This window comes from Mus caroli, unplaced genomic scaffold (assembly GCF_978045245.1).
Source record: "Mus caroli unplaced genomic scaffold, Mus_caroli_1 scaffold_5, whole genome shotgun sequence".
NCBI classification, from domain to species: domain Eukaryota; kingdom Metazoa; phylum Chordata; class Mammalia; order Rodentia; family Muridae; genus Mus; species Mus caroli.
The window spans coordinates 148,771,881-148,793,786 of NW_028227260.1; the positions used below are offsets into that span (position 1 = coordinate 148,771,881).

Genomic DNA, 21,906 nt, shown 5'->3' on the forward strand with positions numbered 1-21,906 from the left:
TTGAAAACAATATTCACATATTAACATTTCCTAGACATTCTGATTCTTTCAAATGTTTGTAGACTGCTCATCGCTATGATTCTTAGATTTCTATATTTTATTTTGAATCAGCAAAGTTCCCCCAAACATCTAGATATCTACATAATATCTCTAACTCTCTGACTAGCAACTTAAGGGTGCATAAAATAAACAAGTAGGTATAATATATTGTTACTCTTTTCTAATAAAGGGGAAATACTTTAACACAAAAATTTAACATTTGTAAATTGAGCTACTTTATTATTTTAGTTCTTTTTTGTTTTGTAACTGATTGGAGCTTTTCCATGATAGGGCATCAGTAGAAGAATCCAGATAAACTATTACTATAAACTATTTTAAGTACATTGTGTATTATAGCATGAGACAGGTGAATAAAAAAATACTTTATAGTTTAAGTGATATCACTCCCCAAGGCTCAGAGAACACTGCAAAAGAAAAGGTTGGAAAGATCGCAAGGAGTAAGAAAGTTGGAGACTACCTCACGAAAGTGTCTTCTGGATGTGACAGGACCACTTCACTCATGAACTCACAGTGGCCTGTATAAGACCTAACCATTATCAAGGCAGTCACCATTCTAGCAAGGAGTAGGAAGGGCGTTATCAGCCCTTACTGCTAACTGAGGAGCTATGGACAGGTGATGGCTTCAGAGGGATAAAGGGTTAGTTTTTGTTAGTAGTGTGGTTCCTGGTAGCAAAACCAGGATACTGGATAGCCTTATACTGAGGGGTATATGGGTAGTAGAAAATGGATTCCATGGGTTATTTAAAACCAAAAGGAAGTCAAAAGCTGGGTGTTTTAGTGGAGAGGGAGGGTAGATTGGGGAGGATTGCAAGGACTAATGGAGAGAATATGATCAAAACATTGTATTAAATTCTTCAGGAATTAATAAAATATTTTTAGAAAATACATGGTGTCAGTTATCTTTTGGTGGTGTCTCAAGCATCACCAAAGACAAGGGGTTTCAAACCTTGCTCCACAGGAAAATCATTCAGAATGTTTTTGAAATCTTTGATATTCACTCCATATTGTTTATTTTATACAAGAAAAATCAGACTCTCTAGGGAATGGTACTTAAGGATTGGTGTTTTTATTTGCTTGTTTTGCTTTGTTTTTTAATTTCCAAGGAGACGCCAATTTTCCGCTAACTCTGAAAACCCAAAAATAGCACATTGCTTTTCAGATCAATATTGGCAGCACCTGGGACCTAAGCAGCTGCTCTGTATCTCAAACTCCACCCAGTTTTACTGCCACACTCTATTGTGACTGGATCTCCAAGTGGCAAACTTGCACACTAAAATTGGAGGTTCTTACTAAAGAAGGAACCAAAGCTGTTTTATTTAAAAAATACCATTGACTCTTTTCCTAGAATCTTAGCTTCTGAGGTCTAATCCTATAATGGATGGCAAGGAATACTTTCTGGGTCACTTAAAAGGAAAAAAAAATCCCAAATCCTCTGAGCCATAGAATGATACACCTATCAATATTCCCCAGTAAAGCCTCCTGCATTAGAACAATCAGCTCCCTATCTGTCTGATGACCTGGGGACAATGGTACTTTGTTGAGTCTTCTGTTACTACACAGAAACCTGGTTCCCAAATATACAGGATGACTTATGAATTCCCAAGTGTTTCAGATACCCTCCCAAAATGTAAGAACCACTCTTCTGCGGGAAGTGGGTGTGGCCGCAGGCCCCATGAAACCCACTTGTTTATTGCCTTGCCCAAGCATGCACAGTGAGGCTGCATGCGTGGGCTGCCTGCCAGGCTGGACTGTTCCTCGTGATCAGGACCTGTCAGCCTATCTGTGAATGACCTCAGCTCATGCCTGGAACGTATGTGAATTCTGATTGGATGAGGTGGGGTGGAGCTAGAAGGAGGTAAGTCGGGATGAGTAGTGAAGAGAGTAGTTTTAGCCCTTGCTGTGAGTAGAAGTAGTAGAAGAGAAGCTGCTGTAATAGGAGTTGTTTTAGCCCTTGCCCTAGGTAGAAGCCAGTAGTAGAATAGGAGTAGTTTTAGCCCTTGCCGTGAGTAGAAGTAGAGTAAGAGAAGCTGTTGTAATAGGAGTAGTTTAGCCCTTGCCCTAAGAAGAAGCTGCTGGGGAAGAGAGCTGTAAAAGAAAAAGCCCGAAGTAAAGTTGCTGCATGAACCCGACTTGGTGTCCGAGTCATTCTTGTTGCCGTGGGCCAGGGACTACGGAGACCGGAGACCAGGACACTTCCAAGGCACCAATAACAGTGCTTAAATAATTTCATATCTACTTGGGCTTTCTGAGAATCATAATAAGCATCTTCTTCCTAGAAAGATGGAAGTTTCTAACTCTATTGTAGAAAAGTTATTCAATGGAACTGGGCAACTTAGTAAGGCCTAGATGATAAACAACTAATAAGTCCATATTTAGGGAGAATTAATTTTGCAATGTCTACAAAAACATAAGAGGTGCAGAAGTATACTTCACTTTATATGGCAGTCATACTTTAAACTTCTTACAGTGTACACAGATACCTCCAAACCCAGTGGCTTCGCCTTGGTCCCACCTCTTATATTTTCATCACCTCCCAATATCCCAGAAACTTATGATTTATCAAAGAATATGCTAATCCATTGATGATGCCAGAGCACATATGATCCAATCCCTTCCCCAAAACCCCACCTCTGAACATTTCTGCTGAACTAAGCATTAATCACACATGAACCTGCGGGGAACATGTTCAGTCCAAACTGGAAGAAGACCCAGGCACAGGGAGAAAGCATATCTGATTTGGAGTCTTATGTACTTGAAGGTGAGAAGAAGATAGCCCTGGACATGGTCCTGGATTTGGAGCAGACAAGTACTGTGTAATGTACATTGAGAGGGGACAAATGTATCATGAGAGGATTATACTCTAGCAAATTCTGTACACTGTACTATCACAAAGATCCTGGAAGTGAAATCTTGTACTTACACTATGAATCATTGTTCAGAAAGCAAACTCAATGTGTGCAGAATTCCAGCTCCTCAGCCATTCTGGAGAGGTATGAATGAACTCATGAAATGTCTGTTAACATGTGCTCTACAACTTTGCTGTCACAATAAAGGAATGGCAAGATAAAAATGCCAGCAGATGGGACTGAAGGTGTAAGTCAATAGAGTACTTATCTAACATGCACTGGGCTTTAGTTCTACCACCAGCACCAAAAGGAAAAAGTCAGGCATGGGAGTGCACAGTTGTATTTACAGTACTCTGATGGTTGAGGTAGGAGGATCACCAGCTCAAGGCCAGCCTCGGTTTCATAGTAAGACACCCCCTCACCCACACATCACACACCAAGTAGAAATAAATCTACATTCTATCTCCTTATGCAGGATACAAAGGAAACTATAATTTGGGATAACTTCTTGTATGATTATGCAGATCCCATAGTCAGAATAGAAGTTTGTAATGACAAAAATGTTATACTATCCTTCAAGAATGAACACTTCTCACTATCAATCTGTTACTATTCAAATCCCTGAATCCTTGCATTCCAATAAAGTTTATCTTGTGATGAGAGAGAGAGAGAGAGAGAGAGAGAGAGAGAGAGAGAGAGAGAGAGAGAGAGAGAATATGGGATAACAACTTGGTGAGTTATACTGGGTAGATTAAGATTTTAGACACACATCAAGTATTTTCCTTTCATCTCAGTCAATTACCAAGAGAGAAAATACAGAAGATGTTGTTTTTAACCCCCTAGATTCCTGCAAGCACCCTTAGAACAAAGAATTTGGTCCATCACAATATTCTATTAAATATATATATGGAAAAGGAACTATTATAGGATATTCAATTCAGCGTCCTTGGCAGGATAAAATCAGAATAAATCTGTAACATCACATTGTTGCCAGGAAGCAACAGAGGCCGTTAAGTGGCAAGGGCACTGCTAATGAGGAGGAAGTCATCTTAAAGAAGCTTTCATTTGCAAGCTATAATTATTTATAGCAGTAAAATTTATTTTTCATGAAACAGGGCCTTTTACTTGTCAGAGGCCTTGATGAATTAATATAAAGAGAATATGCAAATAAAGAAGAGAATTATGAAAAAATGAGCGTTACCTCTACATTTAAATTTATTTAAACAAGTGGGAACACATACATACATAGGTATGTACATATATATGCATTTTCAAATAGATATCTTATGGGTATTTTTGTTAACTTTATTTTCTGAATGTTTATATATATATATATATATACATATATATATAATTTTCAATCTGCTTAATACATAATGAAGTAAGCTAATTTATCAGCCATCTGGTTCTTGAAACAATAGAAACTGTTCCATAAATAGACTCCTATGTAGGTCTTCTACATAGGAGAAGTAGCAGAGATTCCAGCATTTAACTAGCACCAGTTGTCATGTGATTTCCAATGCGATTGAACTGTTCTTCTAAAATAAGGACTTAGTTAACTGTCAATCTAAAGTTCCACATTCACTTTCTTGTTTCTCTGAAAGGGAAATCTTTTCATGATTTAACCAATTCTAACACAATGCCAACAAATAAGGTCCATACTGTAACACATTGAGAGAGGACAAATGTCTTTTATGTCAAAGCTGTAGTAATGGGTCATGTGCAGTCAAAAATTAAAGACAACAAATGGAACCAAAATAAAACCTCATCTTCAAAATTTCTTAAAATCCAAGAATGAATATGAAAGATAACAATAAGGATCCTGTAGTAAACAGAAGAGTGGTTCACAAAGATGCCCATATTCTAATCCTCAAAATCTTTATAAAATGAAGTGTGTGTTTATAATCAAAGCAAGGGCTTGAATAGAGGATGATTCCCCTGGGTTGAATTCCATATAATCTGTATACCTTTCTAAGAGAAAATAACAGATGAGAAATGGGAGATGATGCAGTGGTGAGAGGTTTGGGGTGAGCTATAGAGTATGGACAACCTCTGGGAGCTGGAAAAGTCAAGGACTCAAATCTTCCCCAGAACCTCCAGAAGGAGGCACCTCTTCTAAATTTCATACCCCCAACACAGGAAGTTCACTCTTTAATTGCATAAGTCATGACATTTGGGATAGTATGTTAAAGAAACAACAAGAACCAAATATAGCTCCACGACAAAACTGAAAACTATTTTGATAAGATACACAGCCAGGTAGACAACAGCTGGAATTCCTCTCACCTTGGTCTTAGCTACCAGTTCTCACTAACCAGAATCAAGTGCTTAACAATCCATTTAAATTGCATCCCTGTCTTCCTAAGATGTTTTTTTTTTTCTTTCCATCCTGGTCAAATAACAAAAACCTTGAAAGGATGTAAAGGCATCTACATCCCAGCGATGTTTTAATTCTGGGACTGTGAAAGGATTTTTAAAAAGGAGGTATAAAGATAAATAAAAATAATACCAATGAAAGCAGTAAGAACATTATAGCCTGTTTTATCATCAAAATATCAATTGACTCTGCAGTCAATATTTTGTGATTAAGTATTGAAAGCATTTGATTAAGTTAGCAATCAATATGCTAACTTAGAGTTGCTCAACTAAGAGTTGAGCTTTGTTCACATCTTACACATTTGACTGAATATGCAATATGGGTCTTTTTGCTTTTTGTAGTGTACCCAGGACCTCATTCATGCTACAAGTACACTACCACTGAGCTATACAGTCAGCCCTTACATGCAAATTGGTAAAGAAATGCAAACTCTCAATGCACAGCAGAGTCACTAGGGGGGCTTGCAAAGCATCATCAGCTAGATGCTTCATTCAGAAGGTCTGGTTTGACAGTGAAGAGTTCTCATTTCTAACAAGCACCCAAGGGGTGCTTATGTTTTTGCTTTGGTAACCACGTTTTGAGAATAAGTGATTTAGAAGAATGCATTCTGAATTATATTTAAAGGAATGGTAAATATTTGATAAATTAATATGGTTAATAGATGCCTATAAGCAAATGACAGTGTAAAGAATACTGCTGCTGTATTCACAAATAGTTCCTTGGACATTCACGCACCATAAAAAAGGAAGCACGTCAAACTTTATCAAAAGCACCACCCTGCCCTCCTTTAGTCATAAAAGCTGCAAGGGAGGTGGCAACCAGTGATATAGCTATGATTTGGGCCAACTGGGAGAAGCAGTTCCCAGGATGCTTTTTGCATTAGAAACACTTGGGGGGAGGGTGACAAAGATATTAAAGATGCTTTATGTGATTAGTGCATATTATTTTCTGTAGCATTGGTTCCTTCATGCTTAAAATTTTTAGACAAAGAGAATTCATTCTTTTTATGCTTTTAGGCTAGTAAAGATCATTTTAAAATATAAACAAGCCCTCTCATTGGAAACAATTACAAGCTTGCAGCTAGAGCTGGAGGCTTCCTGCAGCTCATCATTTAAACCCCCAGCTTTAAACATCTTAAGAGCTTGATTATACTCGTTACAAAGGAAAGGCTGACAAGTTAAAAATACTTCCTGGCTCTGGAAAGATTTGTCATTTTGGTCTCTTTTCATTTCTATTGAATAGAAATGGAATTCTGCTTGGTTTTCAGTAGATTCCTGCAAGTTCTCCGATGCTCTTCGGCCTCCACCAACAATTATAGCAAAACAGCCTTGGTACAATCTGTATTTCCTGTATTTAAAATGTCCTGCAAACAACAGTGTGCCACAGGTATTTAATAGCTAATGTTGGAATTTTTCAAAAAATATAGACAGATTGAAACATGGGCAATCTTCCCCATATAAATTGATCAATACTGTCTAACTGAGTATGATCCAGGACAGAAAATATCTCAGCCCTCCAGCATATCTAACCAGATTAAAATAACCATGGCCTGATTGCACTGTATTAATAATAAAACTTGATAAACAAACAAAAAGTATAACTTTAAGAAATCGAATTGCAATCTTATTTAATGGGTTGGTGTTGAAGAATTAGGGGTGAATTCAACTGCTACATTCATTTCGTTATGAAATTACCTCTAATGACCTGCTTATTTTGGCCTAGATGTTAGATTCTGAGTTTGAGGATCCCAGAGAAAACCCTTTATGGTATAATGGTATTTAGAATGCCCTCCTCCTAAGGTCCCTTAGTAATTATAGAGTTGGAGTCTGTGAAAGCTGTCTAGTGAACCAAAGAAGTGGCTAGAGCTGAGTCATAAGAGTGACCTGAGATTGAATTAAACTATGACTCGTTTCAATCAACATCATAAGAACTCCTTTTGTACCCATGTCTGTTACAACATGAACTTATTTCCTTTAATGAAACCCATGAAATAGTATTGTCTCTATTTTACAACTCAGGAAACTGCGAATCAGAAATAATTAACCCAACCCACAAGTGCTGCTATGTGGGAAAGCTTTAAATTGAACTCAAACTGCCCCTGCTTCAAAGTCCTTGCTCTTTACCATATACTGTGGTTCCTTTAAGAGAACATAGCATGATTCAGGCTTAAAGAAACTAATTTTGGTGACCATTTAACCAAGGCTATACAGCTGTTCCGGACACATCATAGCAGTCATAGCAATTTTGTTAGTATCTAGTTAGGCTCATATTTCTTGTTAGGTACAACTTTGAAAATGTTTTACAAAAGGGCTAAAATATTTTACCTTTCTGATGTTAGTATCACTAACATGACTACTTTTACATTAACATTTCATCTTTTTGCAGCATTCCTTTCAATAAGATGATTGATTCCTCTCTTAGTTGTTTCCCGTGCTCAAATCCCTCCCCAAAGTTCACTGTTTGAAATATCAGCATGGCACGGATAAGAAATTCTTCCATGATGCACAAGGATAAGTGTGTACATGGCCAGAGCAGCTTGACTGATGTTCCATCAATGCAGCTGGCAATTCAGAAACTCAGAATGAGACCTTGCTTGGAAGTAGATTCTTTGCTCAGTGTGAGAGGATGTGCCCAGGCCTGCAGTGACTTGAGATACCAGGGTGGATTGGTACCCAGGGGTGAGCTGCCCTCTTCTCAGAAGAGAAGAGGAGGGGAGCATGTGGGAAGAGGCTGTGAGGGGGGACAGGGAGGAGGAAGGCTGCAATCAGGATTTAAAGTGAATAAATGAATTGTTTAATGGGAAAAAATCAAAACAAGAAGAAAGTAGCATCTTTGGAGACTGTTAGTTAAGATGAAGTGATACTAAAGTAGGAGAACTCCTAAAACCAAGGGCTGCTGCTCCTGTTGAGGGGAGGAGATACATAGACACACAGAGAGACAAAAAGCTGAGGTGAAAATGGAAGTTAACTTTGTTGATGCAGCTACAAGTCAAGAAATACGGAGAACTGCTGGGAGACACCCGAAAGGGAACCAGGATGCTGGTGACAAATGGATCTGGGTTTTGTATCCTCTAGAATTCTGACAGAGTAAAAAATGTCCTGGTCTGAGTGTATGTCAATTCCTTATGGTATCTCCAGAAAATGAATACGGTGGTTTCTGCTGGCTTTCTTAATGTCTCACCAGCAGCCCACTCTAACAATCACCACCATAAGTAAATTACACCTGGAGTGAAACTAATTAGAGTTGAACAATGTTACACTATTTGGGTTTTATATGGAGCCTCTCGTACATTTGGCTCCTGAAGCCATATTACTAAGTACTGTATTAAAGTGAAAATGACTGTGAAGCCATTATGCACCTTTCAGCACATTAGCCATGAGCAGCTGTCATTATGGAAGAAACACGAAGCCTAGAACTGGAGAGATAATGCCCACCACTGTTGCTTAGTTCCATCTGATTTTAAAATTCCAAAGAATCGCTTGGTGATTTGAGTTCGAGGTGGGTGTCACTCCTGGTGTGACACCTAAAAGTACAATTTTAGAGCAAGGGAAAAAATAGACTATCCAACTCTTAACCCCAGTAGGGCACTGGAGAATCTGAAAATACCTTCAAATCTGAAGCACATTTCAGAGGATGTGCAAGGACATGTTTTGTATTTTCTGATACTTTAGGGCTTGGGAGAGAGTTGCTAAGAAAGATTTTAAAGAAATGGAAGCATGCAGCAGCGCTGATCTTATTCTCTGGGGTCCCAGAATTTCAATGGTCCATGCTCCCTTAAGGAAACGACTAAAAATTTAAGGCTGCCCTTGCACGTATAGGATATATTCCAGTTCTCTGACCAGTTTTTTAAATTGGGTTTCACTGTTACTGAGAACCCACCCCTTTTTCAGTGAACAATAAAGTGAGAGAGAGAGACTGTATATCCTCCAGAGCCTTAGGCTGCGTTGAACAAAAAAATAAAATATGGAGCATTTGTTTAGAAGGATTACAAAGCTCTCAATGAAGTCATTGTGTACAACCAAACTTCCTCTTACTGCTTCCTGAGCAGCAAGGTTGTAAGCTTAGTTATGCAGGGAAGAGCTAATGTCTTCAAACAGCTGTCCTTCGGTGGCCTGCTCACAGGGGTGGCCTTGGGCTGCTATGTGAAAATGTAGAGTCTAGGAGAATTTTCCTGAACTGGTAAGAATACAAATGCTCCTCCTTCCTACTAGGAGGCTGGAATGTAGATTTGTGCTAGGCAGAGTGCTGAAGTAGCCAGTCCCCAATAAAAACCCTGGGATCTATTTTTCTGGAGGAGTAATTAAGAATGCTTCTGTTACAGCCTCCAATAAAAACCTTGCAAACTGTTTTGCTGAGTGATTTAAGTACACCCTGTGTGATTTCTACTAGTGGAAACTTAAAGAAGCTTAGGTCTAGTTTGGTCCACATTTCGTCCCATATGTCTTTTCCCTTTTGTAATCCCCCCCCTCCCCAGCCTCCCACGCAGTGTTGGGGATGAAATTCAAGGCCTTGTGCATACTAGGCAAATGCAGGGTCACTGATTTGTACGCTCAGCCCTCCTTTTGTAATCTTCACTGGAAGATTTTAGCTGCCAGGCATCTTGGCCATGGAGCCTACTAAAGAATCATTGAAGCTGTATGTGATATTGAGAATCGTCAGCATACCGGCTTCCCCCAAATTCCATTGGACAGCTTCGTCCAATTGTCTTCATTGACCCACCTTCAGACTAGACGGTATTCAACTCAGGCTTAGTTAAAGGGGATTTATCCTCAATATCTTGTGTAATAATACAATATTAAATATCTTGTATAATATAAACAGGTTTATATTATTACAAATCAAGAAGAAAAGAAGTAGGATATTTTTCATTAATTGTAAAAATCTTCCTTGGGGTACTTTTCTATTATGGGCTAATCTTTAAGATCTTGCTTGACCCTAAATATGATTTTTTAAATGTGGAAAACATATGTAACGGGAGAGCTGAATGAGAAAATCATTCAGAAGAACAAAAAGATAATCTGCAAAAAAGAGGAAAAAGTGTTCAGAAGGCATGTATCCAAGTATGGGGGTCAAAATGCTAACTATTTAAGGAAATCTTACAACTCAGTAACAAAACAAATCCCAATTTTCAAAATGGATACCTGTGTGAACATTTCTGCAAAGAAGTTACACGCTGGTTGACATGTCTTACAAAGCATGTCCAGCAGTGATCCTAAGGGAAATGCAAATCAAAACCACCCCGAGCGATCATGTCACACCTGTTAGAGTGTATGGCAACAAAAAGACAAAAGATAAGTGGAGCTGAAGGTGGGAACTACAGAAAAGTCTTGTGCCCTGGGTGGGAATGTAAATAGGTATAGGAATAAGGTGAGTTCTCAGAATATTAAAAAAAGATGCTTATCATAGGCTGTGCAACTGACAATTCTGGCTACTTATTCAAAAGAATTGAAATTAGGAATGAAAAGACATTTGTATTTTCCCGTTCCTGGCAACAGTAGCCATAAGAATTGAGATGGGGAAGCCACCAGTGGGTGGACAATGAAAATGTAGATGCACGCAATGAAGTGTCAGTCAGCCTTCAGCATGAGGAAATCCTCCCATTTGCAGAAGCATACCTACCTATGCCTGGAAGACATTATGGCCAATGAACGAGGCCAGCCACAGAAGGCCACATGGTGCAATCCCCACTCAGGTACATATTTGAAAGAGGCAACCTCACAGCAGTAATGAGTAGAATGGTGCTTTCTAGGGCGCTGAGGAAGTAATGACATGGAAGAAAATCAGAGTTGCTGTTCAATAGGCCTAGACAGCCTGATGTTATACCAAACGGATGAATATGTTTCAGGGACATGCCATATGATGTACCTTGTGATGTTTAGATAGTTAATGTTCAGTTTTTCCATTCCCTTATTGATCTTAGTTTTGTTTTGATTTTCTGAGGCAGTCTTTCTGGGTAGCCCAGACAGACTGTACAAAGGATTCACCTGCTTTAGCATCCAAGTGCAGAGATTATAGGCACACAGTATACACAGGGCTTCATTTCATTTTCCTCCCTTTAGAAAGTAAGATCGAGAACACACATATTTATATGTACGTCTATATTTATATATGTACTTTTTAGATTTAAAACATATTTCTCTGCTAATTTTAGGACATTTCGGGCTTTCCTTCCGGTTTTAAATAACAAATATGCTGCTGCCCTAGGCCTTTCTCCAGAAGTTCATTCTCTGTGATGCTCTTCCTATAGTTCTTTATATCTGGCTCTCTCTTTTAATTGAGCTCTTGGCTTGACTCACGTGTAGACCTGACCATCTCATGCAAGGCAGCATCTCCATCAATGGCAGGTCACCCTGCCTTGTCTCCATCCTAGCATATCTTTCAATCTACTCTTATGTACTTATTTAACAAAGTAATAGCATATATAAGTCCACCCCATGGAAGATCTTGTTTGACATAATCAGCATTTCATTCTCAATGCTAAAACTATGACTGATTTTTTTTAAAAAACCTGGCATGCAATAAACGTTCTTGAATAATTAAATCATTTAAAAGAATACGTGATATTCTGGAAACTGCATGTAAGAGTTACGAAGAGAAGGGCCAGTTTTGCCTTTATCCCCCATCATTCAGTGGCTACATATATTGAATCCCCACTTCAGTTTCATCTTCCACCAACACACAGGCACTTTTTATTGTCCCAGGTCCCCAAAGCAGCCAGACAGGTAGATTGGAAATGCAGTTGCCATCAATCAGTGTCAGCTGTGCACTGTTCTCTCGACTAGAAAAGGCGAGTACTGTCATTCAAACACCACACAATGCCATTGCATCTTCCAAAGTTAACGTCTACAAAAGGCAAAGCATCCAATTGCTAAGGGCTGCTCAGTGCACACTGCAGGGGAGATGCCATTAAGATGCACTTCCCTCCTCCTCCAGCTCAATCTCTTCTCTGCAAGGTGGTGGGTTTCTTTTGTCTTTTTCAATTTGGGTTTATTGAATTTCTGAATCTCACAATACCTTGTTTGTCAGATAGTTTGGCAGATTAAGCAGTCATAGGCTACACAGAAGAAAGTCACATGTCTACAATAACTGCTACTCTTTACCGGCAGCCCCATCTCCCGGCCCAGCTTCTTCTTATATTTGAACACATGTATTCTCTTTTTACCCTAATTGCATCTGCCCTTGAGGTATGGCCTTCCACAATTCTCTCACAGGGAGCCTGTGGAGTTCCTGTTTTAAACCACTGAGTGAATACATACTTCTCCAACTCTCAATGTCACCTAAGGTGCTTATCTCCATTGGCATATAAATATTTGTACTTTGAGCTTCCACTTTTAATGCAATATGCCCAATAGCTAACGTATTCCTTTCCCCCAAGAGCAGAAAAACACACACACACACACACAAACCATCTGGAATAATTTAACCACCATTATGTGTCACCTTTTACCATCAGCAGTTGTCATGACACTATGTGAATCTCTTATTCTCCGTCTCTTTATTTATCAAGGTTTCATTAGTCTATATCACTGCACAACAGCCTAGATTTCCCATACCTCTTCATGGCCCCCGCTCTCTCTCCTGTGTATGTGATGTGTACACATTTTCAGTGTGTGTGTGTGTGTGTGTGTGTGTCTGTGTTTAAGTCAAACATTGCCACTGGCATGGGTATCTTAACTTGCTTGCTCTTCACCTCATTTCTTTGATATAGGTCCTCTCACTAAAACTGAAGCTTATTGATTCAGCTAGGCTGGCTGGCTGGCTAATCAGTGACAGGGATCCACCTCTCTTCATTCCACACCAGCACTGGGATTACAGTTTCCTGCCACTGAGTCTTGCTTATCTGTAGATCCTGGGGATCAAAACGTGGGTCCTTATACTTGCACATCCGGCACTTTGCTGAACAGGCCGTCTCCCCAGACATTGTCTCTCAAAATTACCCCAGTTACTCTTCAAACATCATTGGAACTCTCTAAACCATCATAAATTTAACTGGAGAACTGCAACTTCTAAGGATCGGGTGAGAATTTTACATTTTAACAAACTTAACAACTCCCACATCAGGTTTGAAAACTCCTGGCATTAACCTCCTTACCTTCCATTTCTACTGGGATCCAGATTACCCTGTAAGCGAAGGGGCTCTAGCAAGCCAAAACGTAGCAAACACGGCTCTGGCAGGCCTTGTACTTCTCCCCCATTCCCTCTGCCATATGCTCCACTATGTTCATAGCAGCCTTATTTATAATAACCAGAAGCTGGAAAGAACCCAGATGCCCCTCAACAGAGGAATGGATACAAAAAATGTGGTACATTTACACAATGGAGTACTACTCAGCTATTAAAAAGAATGAATTTATGAAATTCCTAGGCAAATGGTTGGACCTGGAGGGCATTATCCTGAGTGAGGTAACCCAATCACAAAAGAACTCACATGATATGTACTCACTGATAAGTGGATATTAGCCCAGAAACTTAGAATACCCAAGATATAAGTTACAATTTGCAAAACACATGAAACTCAAGAAGAACGAAGACCAAAGTGTGGACACTTTGCCCCTTCATAGAATTGGAAACAAAGCACCCATGGAAAGAGTTACAGAGATAAAGTTTGGAGCTGAAACAAAAGGATGGACCATCTAGAAACTGCCATATCCAGGGATCCATCCCATAATCAGCCTCCAAACGCTGACACCATTGCATACACTAGCAAGATTGTGATGATAGGACCCTGATATAGCAGTTTCTACTGAGACTACGCAGGGGCCTAGCAAACACATAAGTGGAAGCTCACAGTCAGCTATTGGATGGATCACAGGGCCCCCAATGGAGGAGCTAGAGAAAGTACCCAAGGAGCTAAAGGGATCTGCAACCCTATAGGTGGAACAACATTATGAACTAACCAGTACCCTGGAGCTCTTGACTCTAGCTGCATATGTATCAAAAGATGGCCTAGTAGGCCATCACTGGAAAGAGAGGCCCATTGGACATGCAAACTTTATATGTCTCAGTACAGGGGAAGCCAGGGCCAAAAAGTGGGAGTGGGTGGGTAGGGGGGTGGGAGGGAGGGTATGAGGGACTTTTGGGATAGCATTGGAAATGTAAATGAGGAAAATACCTAATAAAAAATGAAAAAAAAACCCATTAGATTACATTTCAAAAGCTAGCCGCCAAGGTCTATTTGCTTCTTTGACCACTTCCTCCTCCTGATGCTGACTACCAAGGTCCAGCTATCAAAGTATTGAAGTCCAGCCCCCTTTGCACTCTCTCTCTCTGTGTGTGTCTCTCTCTCTGTCTCTCTCTCTCTGTCTCTCTGTCTGTCTCTCCGTCTCTCTGTCTCTCTGTCTCTCTCTCTCTCTCTGTCTCTCTGTCTCTCTCTGTCTCTGTCTCTCTCTCTCTCTCTCTCTCTCTCTCTCTCACACACACACACACACACACACACACACACACATACACACAGCTGGCCACTCACAAATAAAAGAAACAGATGACATCATCTCTCTCACTCCCCAAAAAGTGGACCTGAAAGATTGGAAGTCCTTCATTTAACAGAGGAAACAATGTCATAAAACGTTTAATTAACAAAGCAAAACAACCTATTACCCTTTAAAAGATCTGAACTAAGGCTGGTTCTTGAAGTAACATCTGGGAACTTCATTTGGAGGAATTTCCACTATTCCCAGGCACCGAGACACTGTGCCTAAAACACTCTTTTAAACCACCTGACTTGAAGTAAACACGTGCTTTCTGTTGGGGGCAAGGGGCAGGAATTTGGTTACATGCCAGGTGGGGTGAGGTAAAGCGAAAAATGAGAGGTGAGTCTACTGTAGGCCTCTTTTTGTCAATGTTTCACATTCTGTGTCACAAGGCGTTGCTCAAGGAATGAAGTGTATCCTGTATGGCTCCAAAAGAACAGGTTTGGAAGCTTGTGCCCAGTTTCTCCTGAACTCTCCTGCATGTATCGGTCTCATTGGTGATTGTAGTTGATATTTTATTGTTCAGATCTCTCATAAGTGCAGGTATGACTGTGTTGAGTCCTATGAGGGCTAACATAGCATATCCGCAGAGACCGAACCTCAGCATGGTGTCAGGGAGCTCCAAGTCAGAAGTTCCTATAACATTTCTTTCTGTGGATAGAAGTAGAATCCATGGGTAATCAAATCATGCAAATGCTGACCTAGCAGCCAAGTTTCATTACTTCTGTGTGCCATGGCTTCTTTGTCTAATAAAAAAAAACTGGCCAATACTGTTTATTTTGCAAAAGTTTACCACAAGAGCTCTGTGGTAAACATCCTTGAAGACATATTGTTGAAGAAGTTTTACTATTTCTATTTAACCTTTTAGGTTGGGTTTAGTGATCAGAAAGAATTATATGGACCCAGTTGTATCCGTATTCTACCATGCACAACAATAGAAGTAATTACAAGATCTCAAAAGGTCATGGCTCTGTTAGAGCTAGTGAATAGATTGCTTTGCTCAGGATATGTGTGGAGCTTCTCTAAAGCCTCATGGGCTGCGGGGACTACTTGGAGGGCAGGCAAAGAAAAGCACATGTATTCATTCCCTGCTCTCAACTGTGGTTAGATCTTTGACTCTTGCTTTGAGCATCCTTAACAGTCCACTCATTCCAGGACCCGAATCTTGTTCTAGCTGCCAGTCTGTACTGCTTTCCCTTTTCCTGGATGCTGGCTCAACTGGGTACTGCTGCAACCATTAGTTCACACAGGATTTATTCACCGCTGCTCACCTGGTGCTTTCTGGAACTACTCCATCAAAACCGCTCTCCTAAATGTAGCTTTGTCTTTTTCCTCTCATTTGCTTTGGTTATTTGATTATGAATTAATTCTGCTTTAGTTTTGTGGAATCAGAATTACTGGGCAAATAATAATCTCAGATAGTAGCAGTTTACTTGAAAATATGTTCTAATATATGTTCAGTTCTTCTCTGCGTCCCTGCTGTCTAGAGGACAATGACATCATGTTTTAGTAATCTTAATGCTTTATATGAAATAATGTAACATCTTCAAATATAAAAGGCTTGAAGATGAGTTGTTGAATATCTTTAGCAAGTCAACTAAGGCAAATACTCTAGCATATACTGAAAGAGCTGCCGTAAAAAGCAGAGATTATCTGGAAAGAGCCGCTTTGTGTCAGAAGTTGTTTAGGGAAAAAGATATGCTTCTCTATTGTTACAAACCATTTAACAAAGACATTTTCTTTGGATTTATGAGTAAAAGGTGTTAGAGTCCTGAGATTATTACACAGGAAGTCAGAAGACCTATGGTTTAACATTTCAACATTATATCGGGAGCTAGAGTCACTTTATTTATTTATTTTTTTTTTTTTTGAGACAGGGTTTCTCTGTATAGCCCTGGCTGTCCTGGAACTCACTCTGTAGACCAGGCTGTCCTCGAACTCAGTAATCCGCCTGCCTCTGCCTCTAGAGTCACTTTATTAATTATGGCAGTTTTATTAATTTATGGCAGTTTACATATTTTCAAGTAAACTGCTACTAACTGAGATTATTATTTGCCCAGTAATTCTGATTCCACAAAACTAAAGCAGAATTAATTCATAATTAATTGCTCCAACTTTCCTCTAGCTGAGTATGACTTACTAGTATTGGCCACTGTAGTGTTGCTTCTATTAATTGTGGTCCTTCTCTGGAAGGCGGGTTAGAAATAAATACAGCTTTCTCCCCCTAGGTTTTGGCTGCAGATTAGTATACATGGTGACCTTGAAGAGTACATAGTGAATGGAATAGAGCCATTCTGTGCTAGTTTCTCAGTGAATATGTATTTTAATGGTCTGTCATTCTCTTTTAGCAATCTGCTATATTAATACCTCGGACTTTGAGACTCTGTGCTGTCACAGCAAGTATGTGTGTTCCTGATTATGTTGTCTCACTTTCATATGTCAATCTGTTTGGATTGTTACTAGGGTTAAATAAGTTAGGTTAATACTTGGCCATAGTTAGTGTCCAATAAGTTGTTAGCTGTTCATAGTATTGATACAGATGAGCTTTGACTTACTGAACATGACAGTTTCCTTATACTCCCACTTTCTTGATGGTTAAATGTAAGAGTCATCTTGATAAGATTTTTATCTTATCAAGATATTAAATTTGAAATTTTATAATAATCATCTATAAAATTGCTAAAAGGGAGGGGCAGATGATTCCATGGATAGGTGCACTGCTTGTTTTTCCAGAGGACCTAGGTTCAGTTCCCTCTCAAATGACAGCTCACAGACCTCTTAAATGCCAATCCTGGGGCATCTAATGCTTACTTCTGGTCTCTAGGAACAGCAGTCATTTGTGTTGTGCACAGACATGCAAACAAGAAGGCCGTATATACACATAAAATTAAAAATAAATTGCTAAGAAATAAAACTTCAACATTGTCCTTGTTATTTTTTTTTTCTTATCAACTTGATAGAAGCTAGAGTCTAATAGGAAGAGGAACCTCAACTGAGAAAATGCTTCCACCGGATTGCCTGCAGGGACATTTTCTTGATTGCCAATCACTAGAAGAGGGCCCCACTCAGTGTGAGTGATGCTTCTCCTGGGCAGGTGGTCCTGAACGGTTTAAGAAGGCAGGTTGAGCAAGCCATTAAACACCATTCTTCTATGGCCTCTGCTTTAGTTCCTGCATCCTGGTTTCTGTCTTGAGTTCTTGCCCTGGCTTTCTTTCTTTGGTAAGGAAAAGGTTTATTTCATCTTAAAATGGATTTATGTGGACTTTAAGATGAAATAACCCTTTTCTGCCCAAATTGCTTTTACCTTGGCCTTTATCATAACAATGGGAACAAACTAAGATACTCGTAGAAAGGGTCTACAGAATGAAAGAGAGGTGTTTCAAACATTAAATACAGAGCCGCGTAAAGGGGAGAAGGTACAAAAGACACCGAAAGGGGGAAACCATTATTTAAGGAGAAGCATCATCTTCCTTTTTAAACTAACCCATCAGAGTTTGAAATAAACTTTGGAAGGAAGAAGTTTTACAAACCGAGCTGTGTCCGTGAGACTTTCATTCACACCCAAGTGAATGTCTTGTGTGGTAAGAAAGGAAGGGTGTCCTCCCAGCAGAGCAAAGCCTAGAACAAAAGAAAAAGACAGTGAATGTATTGAGAGGGGGGGGGGAAAGAACTAAAATGTTAACCAAAATTGTGAGGTATCAGCACTCGCACCAGCTATGTCAATGGAGAAAATCGTCACCTCAAAGCTCTTCATCGTCTCTGCTAGGAAATTCCCAAGCATAGCCAAATTAACTAACTTTTCAGTGTATGCTTTTATCTCTTGCCAATTTTTTCAAGAGGTGGTAATAATGGGACATTGCTCTCTTTGGGGAGCTATGCCTATTTTTTAACTCTTCAAATTATAAAAAGACATCCTTCTAGGAAGACAGAGAAATAAACTGAAGCTATGTGGGATATCCTGGATTATAATGGAGTATTAATCAATAATAAAAAAGAACGAACCTTCAGAAACATTATGCTAAATGAAAGAGTAAATATTTAGTGTTGGAAAATGTCTAGGAATAAGTATCAGAAATAGAAGGAATTAAAATAGCTGTTGCTGCAGCATGGGAGGATATTATTTGAAATACTTTACATCTTCAGAGAGCTTCCAGGTTATACAGACATAAGCATTTGTCAACATTGAAGGGCACATTTAATAGCTTCATTTTTGTATGCATAAATAATACTTTATGTTTTTAAACTATGCAAAAACTAAAAATATAAAGCAAGTGCTGAGACGGTAGTTTAAAGTCACAAAGAAATAAAGGGTTACTGGTTTTCATCTTCTAATGAAGACAAAGCTAAGTACCAACTAAAACATTATCTCCCTGCTTCCCCACTGTCTTCACATGTTTAGTGTATTATATATGCCTGAGCACAGGAACCTGGCTCCTACACTCTACTCATCACACATTCTATTGATAGGGTGAAGAGAACTAGACACATAGGAGTCTGCCTCAAGCCACAGTTAAACTCTGTGAGGACAAATGGCAGAGGCTTTTGACATAGGATCTGAGGCAAATTTGTGGGAGCTGTTGACAGTTGACCAGAACTTTATTATGTCATCTGAGATAGAGTTCATGTACAGAATTGCTCCAGAATATAAAGGAAAGGCAAAGAAGCATAATTTGAAGATAAATACTTGTCTGGAATATTTTGCAAATATACTTTGCCCTTTATGTTGTAACGTGTAAAATTAATGTCCTTGAAAATATATAACTGTCATAACTTGCTAATTCTATCTGGAGGATTTCTTTTGTGAGGAAGAAATCATTAATTGCCCATTGAATTGGGTGAGGAATTCTGGACCTACAAATGGAACTTTGCCTTAAAAAAAATGAAAGTTTGACTCAAAATTTCCTGACACTCTTCACTGTTGTATTAATACAATTTGAATAACAATATTTCAATATAGACTATTTCCTGGCTATAGGTTTTTTTTTTATCTGTTTGACACAAACTGGGGTCATCTGGGAAGAAGGAACTTCAATTGAGAAAATGCCTCCATAAGATTGGGTTTTAGGCAGGCCTGTAGGGCATTTTTTTTTTTTTGATTAGTGATTGATACAGGAGAGCCCAGCCCACTGTGGGTGGTGCCATCCCTGGGATACTGATCCTAAGTTCTATAAGAAAACAGGCTGGACAAGCCAGAAGGAGGAAGTCAGTAAGCAACACCCCTCCATGCCTCTGCACTAGCTCCTGCCTCTGGGTTCCTGCCTTGAGTGCCTGCCCTGAATTCCTTTCTTGATGAATTTTGACCTGACAATTCTAATTAATATGAAATAAGCCATAAACATCTTCCCAAAGATGTTTTCTATATAGTGTTTGTACAACAGTAGAAACCAAAACCAGGACAGAGTGTTATGAAATATTGTTAAGGAATCATTTTGTTAATGATATTGTAGCTACTGAAGAAAATATTCTGTATGTTTTAATAATAATAGGGAATGTTTGGGGGCATAAAATGTCATAGTTTTAATTTCACTAAAAATACTTCAGCAGTGAGAGGAAGTAGACAAACTAAGGCAAAAAATATGCTAACCACTTGTTAAGATTAAGTATTGTGTGTTCCTTATGCTAATCTTTCTACTTTGTATTTATTCTAAAACATATATTATTAAAAAATAAGCATTAAAGCTACAATCACCATCCTTTATGTTGCTCTGTCTGTCACCGTACTAGAAATTAGTGTGTCCTGAATCTTACAACACAAATTAAGAGCACTCGCTGGCACTTTATACACCTATCTCCATTGATTTCCCCCTGAGAAATAGTCTAGTAGGTGCTATTGTAGAAATTCTATAAAATATAACTCTTTGCTTTCATGTAACATATTCTAGCTGTGAAAGACTGACTATAAAGAGAGTGAGTAGACTGAATGTATTATAGGTTAATTTGAGTAAGAAAGTGTGGCAGGAAATATAAGACCAGAATGGCCATTTTAAGGGCCATGGTCACTGAAGCCATACTGAGTGAGGGGTATTTGTGTGAAGGTTGAGGAATACGTGAGTGTGAATTATGAGAAACATATGGTATAAGGGAAGAGTATTTATCTGTCTTGTGCAATGGTCATAATGGGCTGATACAAGAGATAGCAAGAAGGTGGGCATGGAAAATATAGAGTGTGTGAGAAGTAGAAGGTATGAAGAAAAAGCAAAAACTGTGAGTTTTGCCTGAGGAAAAAAAATGGAAATCTACTGAAGGTTGGACCAGATGAGTAACAAAATCAGTCTTTGGTTTTAGTGGGATATATAAATAAATGGTCAGCATCAAAGAGACTAGTTAGGAAAGGCATTTGTAAAATTTGGATGAAAATTCAGAACTCAGACCAGAATGAAAGCAGCTAAAGTAGTAAGAAAGTAGTTTTATGACTGATATGTAAGCATTTTGAAAATAGCCTCACTATTCAACTCTTGGGCTTATTTCTTACCTCAGTGAGCATATCACAGCTATCAGAGAACATCCAACAACTGTATCCACTATCCTGTTGCCAACAACTGTATCCACATATCCTGTTTTATTTATCACTAAGCACAGATGAACTTCTCATCACTTGCATTCCCATGTCTCTTCCTACTGTCTTATTGACATGTCCATTTCACCCACATTCTTTAGATATTTACTCAAAGTAATTAACAATCTATGTGTCATCTTTGTCTCATGATTCTATTCATAGACAAGCTCTTTTGAGTGTTCATGGACATTATCAATTCTTGATCTCTTGTACCTTAACCTCTAAGAACTATACTCAATAGTTAATAAAAACATTTTCCTTGGTACCACATTCACTTTGAAGAATAACTTCAATTCTTTGCTCCTCTCTAATCAGCCCCTTTCTCTCTTCTCATTTCCATCAAATTCAGCTCTATAAAGCTTTGCTAGTTATCACTGAAGTGAAACTCTTCTCATTAACATGATCATGACCTCCATGTTGTTCCATCTTTTTACCCCTCTTTTTTTTTCCCTCAATCTCTTCAACAAAGTTGTGTACCAGTCTCTTCTGAATAACTATTCATTGTATAAACCCCAGAATATCATACCTTCTTGGTTTGATATTTACATTGGTAATTTTCCTTCTTGGTCTTGATACTTGAAAGTGAATGTAGTGCCT

The 21,906-nt window shown here is 38.9% G+C and overlaps 1 protein-coding gene across 1 annotated transcript in view; it reads right to left on the minus strand.

Annotated features, from left to right (window-relative positions):
- Nucleotides 1-21,906, minus strand: part of Otc (ornithine transcarbamylase) — a 64,131-nt gene that overhangs the window by 20,943 nt on the left and 21,282 nt on the right. Inside the window, exon 4 of the mRNA XM_021153928.3 lies at nucleotides 18,284-18,371. Coding sequence (XP_021009587.1) covers nucleotides 18,284-18,371 — 88 coding nt within the window. The remainder of the gene's footprint in view (nucleotides 1-18,283; nucleotides 18,372-21,906) is intronic.